Raw genomic sequence first — 6,124 nt, 5'->3', positions numbered from 1 at the left:
TGTTTTATATGCTAGCCTGGCATGACGTCATGTGATAGTGGTAGTAAGGGGAATAGTCCCCTTATCAGGGCAAAAGGACCCAAGGGGTAGGTCGGGCACCCCGGTATGCCTGACAATATGTTTATATTATGTTGTTATGTGGTAGTGGTAGGGGTGAAATAGTCCCTGTAACCGGTTGAGATACACCGAAGGGTAGGTCGGGCACCCATATATGCCTGACATGGGGTAGGTTAGGCACCCTAGTATGCCTAGCGGGGGTAGGTTGAGCACCCCGGTATGCTCAGCAAGGTAGGTCGGGCACCCAGATATGCCTGGAAATATGTTTATAAATTGGTATATGGTATGATGGGGGAACTCACTAAGCTTTGTGCTTACGGTTTACAGTTTTTGTTTCAAGTCCTTCTTCTTCGAAGGGAAAGGAGTCGGCTACGTAGCAGCACATCACACCATTATTTTCCGCACCATGAAGCTCTTGGGATTGTACTATGACATTATTATTCCATGACATGTTTTATCACAATTGGCTTATGGGTTTGTGGGTTTGATATGATATTGATGATGTTTTCAGTAAACAGTTTTATAAATTACTTAATTAAAACGAAATTTTTGGTCTCAAAATTTGGGATGTTACATTTTCTTTTGAAAATTTCTACCAAGTCCTTAATTTGAGTTTAGACACACCCGAGAGTGTGCCCGAATCCCTCAAACCAAGGCTCTGATACCAACTTATAACATCCAAAAATATGGTCCCAATAATTTCATTTTAATAATAGATAAAATAGTATTTTCCAATAACATCCAAACATTTTAAATAAAACCCAATGTATCATTTTGTCATAAAATAAAAGTAAACATCATAAGCGGAATCCCAACGGTGTGTGCGATGTAGTCATCCCGATCTCTTCCCTTACAATCGAAAGTACCTGAAACATGAACTAAAACGGTAAGCACAAAGCTTAGTGAGTCTCCCCAAAATACCACATAACAGCCATACAATGAACATACAGTAAACATATAGTGGGCCCCGCCCGGCATCGAGCTGAGCTCGGTAAACGGGCCCCGCCCAACATACACTAACATATATCAAATAATCACATATACATGCAATAATCACATAGCATACAAATATCCATCAGGCCCCGCCCGGCATCGGGCCTTAGCCCGGAAAAGTACATAAACATAGGCACATGCAAGAGTCACAAACACAACTAGCATACTAACAACATAACATTAACATGGGTTGGCATTAGTGCCTTCGACTCGCTAAACCCGGTAAGGAAACTCACCTCGAATGCAGAAAGGTAGCTGAACGGATCCCGGCTCTGAATATCGACTCTACTCAACCCCTAAACATAAAAGATTTTCTTAAGTACAACACAAAATGCCCAAAAGCCCCTTATAGATCAAACTTAGTCAAAGACTAAAGTCAAAGTCAAAGTCAACGATCCGAGTTGACCCAACTCGCCGAGTTGTCCTTCAACTCGCCGAGTTTATCCATTAGTCTGCAAAGTCGGGAAAAAACCGATCCAACTCGCCGAGTTCACCCATAAACTCGTCGAGTTCGCCAGAAATCCAACATCTTAATTCATTAAGTCGTCCTTATCAAAATTAAGAGCTTCACAGCTCAGATCTTAACTGAAATTACCTCAAGAAGGGTAAAGTTTCCAACTTTACCCCTAAGAACCACCAAAATGGGTTCAAAACCCAAACCCTAGGCTTAAAAGAGGGGTAAGGACTTAATCATTAAGCATTTAATCACCAAAGGCATAACCCCAAACTGCAGATCTGACCCTAAAACCTGAAAGACTACGTAAAGTTTCCAACTTTGCACTCATGCATGACTAGGAGAAGCTCAAATGCTCAAAAGAAGTCATAAGAAGGACTTAATAAATGCATGAAGCCCTTAATACCATAAAGTTGGCACCTTTATGCCAAAAGAGCTCATGAAGATCATAGATCTGAAAGAATAGCACTTGGGACGTCCTACACCCCCATCAACCACCCAAACATGGCTAAAATCATACAAACTAACCCAAAAAGAGATCTAAGCCAATATTAAGCAAGGTTAGAACTTTATACCCGAAATGTGCTGGAAATGGAGCAGAGAATCAAGATCTGAAAGCTCCAACTTGAACCACCACCTTGCACCAAGCTTCTCTTCCTTCAATGAGCTTCAACCACACCAAAATACACCCACAATGAGCTCACAACACTCAAGGAGGTTCTAGTGTTTCGAGATTAGGGTTAGGGGCTATGGAGGTTGGAAATGAGGCCAACACCTAGGACTTAAGGTGTTTAAATAGGGTGCAAAACCCTAAATTTAAAGTTTCTTTCCCAGCTGCCAACTCGCCGAGTTGAGACATCTCAACTCGTCGAGTTGACTCATTAAATTTCGCGGCCAAAACAACTTCGACACGTCGAGTTGAGGCTTCCAACTCGACGAGTCCCCCAAGAAAATGCAATAATTGGGAATAAATTTATACCAGAAACCAGGCGTTACAGGGCAATTCAGACCAAGAAAAAAACATTTTTTCTGACAAAAAATATATTTCGAACTATCATTCCGGACAAACATTCCAAGAATCTGGAAGTTTGGATAGAACAGGTTCGAAATCCGATTAACAATTCTGGAATTTCAAAACAAAAAATCGTTTTATTTAAATCTAATAAAAAGTTAAACAAACATAATAAATATAAACTATATACGATATTAATGTTTAAAATTAGACATTTTATTGTAAAATTGTGATATTAAATACTTGGAACTTGACATCGCGGACATAAGTGGAGACATTTCTTTCAAAAAGAATTGAAAAAAAAACAAATAATAACTCTGGAATTTGAAGATCAAACCCGAAATTAAGCATTCTTTAGAAAAAAAAATTTTAAGTAATCTGAAATATGAACAATAGTCTAGAACAAGATATTTGAAAAAAGCTTTTATTTTTTAAAAAATAAAAAAAAAATATAATTATTTAAAAAAAGAAAGAAAGAAAAAACTCATTTATATAGGTTATATTATTCATCATTTCCCAAAAAAAAATTAACAAAATTTGTTAACATAGTTACTCATAAATGGTGTTACAACATCGAAAATTAAAGATCATTTGTGCAAGCAAAAATTTCATAAAAATATTTTGAAAAAAAAAAAACCACAACACAAAGACTAACTACTAAATTTTGTTAAAAGAGTAAAATAGTTCTTTTAAATCAAATTTTAGGCAAAATAAAACCATCACAAGCAATCATGTAAAAATTTAAAACTACAGGTGTTCTAATGAGTTCCGACAAACAACATAGACTAATCGAAAAAATTATATAATTTTATTTTGTTGCTAGCTAAAATGAAATTCCAACTTGTATAAATACCTCCTTATCTAATTCTTCCCATTTCAGCCTCTGGTTTAAGACTCTTCACCTTCTTCAAACTACAATTTCTGCAACTGAAAGGAACGACGAACATGTTGCCAAAAGAATCTGTGGGTATGACCTTCGATCTTCCACAAGAGGTGTTGGAAGTGCTACCTTCCGATCCATTTGAACAGCTCGATTTCGCTCGCAAAATCACTTCCATTGCGCTTTTCACTCGAATCTCCGCCCTTGAATCGGAGTCATCCGTCCTCCGCGACGAGCTTATGGACAGGGAACTCGTTGTCGAAGACCTGCAGACTCAGATGGACTCTCTCAACTCTTCTCTCTCTGACGTTCTGGACAAACTTTCCCGCGCTGATCAAGAGAAAGTCAGTTCCATACATACTCCAACTGTTGTCTTTTCCCCTTATTGTCTTTCGTAGTTCATTGCCTCACAATTTTTCTGTGATGATGAATAAATTTTCTATGAGCATTGTTAGGAAAATCTATTGAACGAGAATGCGTCGCTATCGGAACAAGTTAAAAAGCTCAACCGTGATGTTGCTAAGGTAATTCGAAAACCTAGTGTTCATGAAGTTTGGGGTTGTAACATTTTGACGAATGATACTTTTGATTCTTAATTGTTCCCTGAGCAGTTTGTAGAAATGTGAAACCAATATGTAGTTCTTCAGTTCCTAGTTAAGTTGTAAACTTAATTCTTACTCTTGTAAGTCATTCAGTTGCAGAGCTTCAGGAAGACACTCATGATGTCCCTTCAAGATGAAGAAGGAAGTTCAGTGAGTTGCTTCTTTTAAGATTTCGGGTAGATCAAAGATTGTTTATATGGTTTGAAGTCTAGTTTTGTTACAATTTGACACATGACTTACAGGCAAGGAACACTCCAATTGTTGCACCAGTCACTTCAAGCATATCATCTCAATCGTTTGCTGGAGGTTTATTTAATTTCTAGTTTCACTTCATTAATTTGTATTCTAAAAAAGAACGTAATGTGTTTCAGAAGATGAAGAAACTGAAACTGAGCAACCTTCAAATGCTTCACCAATCGATGAGCCTGTGACAGATGGTGAGAATTCTTTTGATTGGTATTCTATCACTTGGGGTAAAATTGGAAATTTACATTTGGGTTTCTCTTATCAGCATCGAGTAGGGCCCACATTTCACCAGGCATGTTTTTAGCATCCCAAACAAGCACACCTCGGTTAACACCTCCTGGATCTCCTCCAAGCCTATCAACATCTGGATCTCCAACAAGAAAGCAGTCTATTTCTTTTTCAACCACAAGAAGTATGTCTGATGATCATAGATCTTCTGTCTTTTCATCTACAACCTCAACCCCATACAGCTCCATGACAGGTGTCAATATGTTACTGGATCTCTACATAATACTATATGCCTTTGTGTTTGCATTAAATTTCACTCAAGATTAATTACCTTATAAGTTATAACTAATTATGAGCACTACTTGTGCTTCTTGGCTTGTTGCAGGACGCACTCGAGTGGATGGGAAAGAATTTTTCAGACAAGTGAGGTAAAATTACATATATGCCCCTCATTTGCATTGTTCGCCATTCAGTTCGTTCTTTCATTAATCAATCATCTATCACTGGTTTCTTTGTTACTTTTATTAGGGGCAGATTATCATATGAGCAATTTGGTGCATTTTTAGCAAATGTGAAGGAATTAAACTCACACAAGCAAACAAAGGAGGTATGTTTAAAGTGTAAACATAAGCTTTCTTGACTTTGTAATTTGTTCACCCAAAAATGCCCTCAAACCATTCATTGTTTTTATTTTGTGATTTTATAGGATACTTTAAGGAAGGCAGATGATATTTTTGGCCCGGAAAACAAGGACCTTTATGCTATTTTTGAGGGATTAATTAGTCGTAACGTCCATTAAAAGAAGGATTATATTGTTATTTTGCTGTTTTTAAGTTATTTATTGTTTAGTTTTACTCAATTGTATTGTAGGTCATTAAACATTTAGCTTTTATTTTAATTTCACTATATTGTTATTACTTTTAACCTGATAAATCATGTTAAAGTAAATGTCAACAAATTTTGCCATGCAGGATGCAACATGAGATTTATTACCATTTACTGGTTTATCATGTTAAAATTGATACAATAGTTAAAAGCATAACTCTAATGTTTAACGACATTGATTATATGGTTTTATATTAAACACCAAAATTAAGTAAAACAATGTCGTTCATTTTATATTTGATTTTTTTAATAGAAATTGTCGCTTTGATTCTTCAAAAGCATATGGTGGGTTTCTCAAAATAGAATACAAATGTTAAATTAATTTTTTTACAACATTTATTTTATAATAAATCTCATTTTTTTTATAAAATTATTCCCAAAGTTAAATATTAAATGAAGAGTAAGAGTATACCAATGATATTCTGAAGATGACACTTGATCCTCAAGACAATTCGAAATATTTTTTTATCATAACTTGTAGTCCGAGTCATGCAACAGGGAACAACATGCTTCATGATCAAAAGATCCGGAATTTGTAAACCTTCTAACAAGAATTTGTAACACCCGTTTAGGGATCGAGACCTAAATGTAAAACAAAATTGTTAGAAGACTAAAGTTGAATATTGAGAAATACTTGATGGGCGATTTTGTGAATATGTTCATGAGGCGGGAAGGGTGGCTTCTGTGGGGCATGGAAATCCATTGAAATATGTAAACAAAACACAGCTCCCATGGCTACCACTATTTCATTTTCACCATGTCTCCTC

The 6,124-nt window shown here is 36.3% G+C and overlaps 1 protein-coding gene across 1 annotated transcript; it reads left to right on the top strand.

Annotated features, from left to right (window-relative positions):
• The first annotated feature begins 3,380 nt into the window (after positions 1-3,380).
• Positions 3,381-5,396, top strand: LOC145118905 (uncharacterized protein At4g15545-like). The gene is made up of 9 exons (XM_079054560.1): positions 3,381-3,740; positions 3,852-3,920; positions 4,092-4,148; positions 4,241-4,304; positions 4,370-4,435; positions 4,510-4,725; positions 4,858-4,900; positions 5,001-5,079; positions 5,179-5,396. The coding sequence occupies exons 1-9, from the start codon at positions 3,462-3,464 to the stop codon at positions 5,269-5,271; spliced, it is 966 nt and encodes a 321-aa protein (XP_078910686.1). The 5' UTR covers positions 3,381-3,461; the 3' UTR covers positions 5,272-5,396.
• Positions 5,397-6,124: the final 728 nt, after the last annotated feature.

Source organism: Lactuca virosa, chromosome 6 (genome assembly GCF_052849685.1).
Source record: "Lactuca virosa cultivar CGN04683 chromosome 6, Lactuca_virosa_CGN04683_v6, whole genome shotgun sequence".
NCBI lineage: Eukaryota > Viridiplantae > Streptophyta > Magnoliopsida > Asterales > Asteraceae > Lactuca > Lactuca virosa.
Note: the sequence above shows the minus strand (reverse complement) of the source record. Positions and strands in the feature narration are given on the sequence as shown.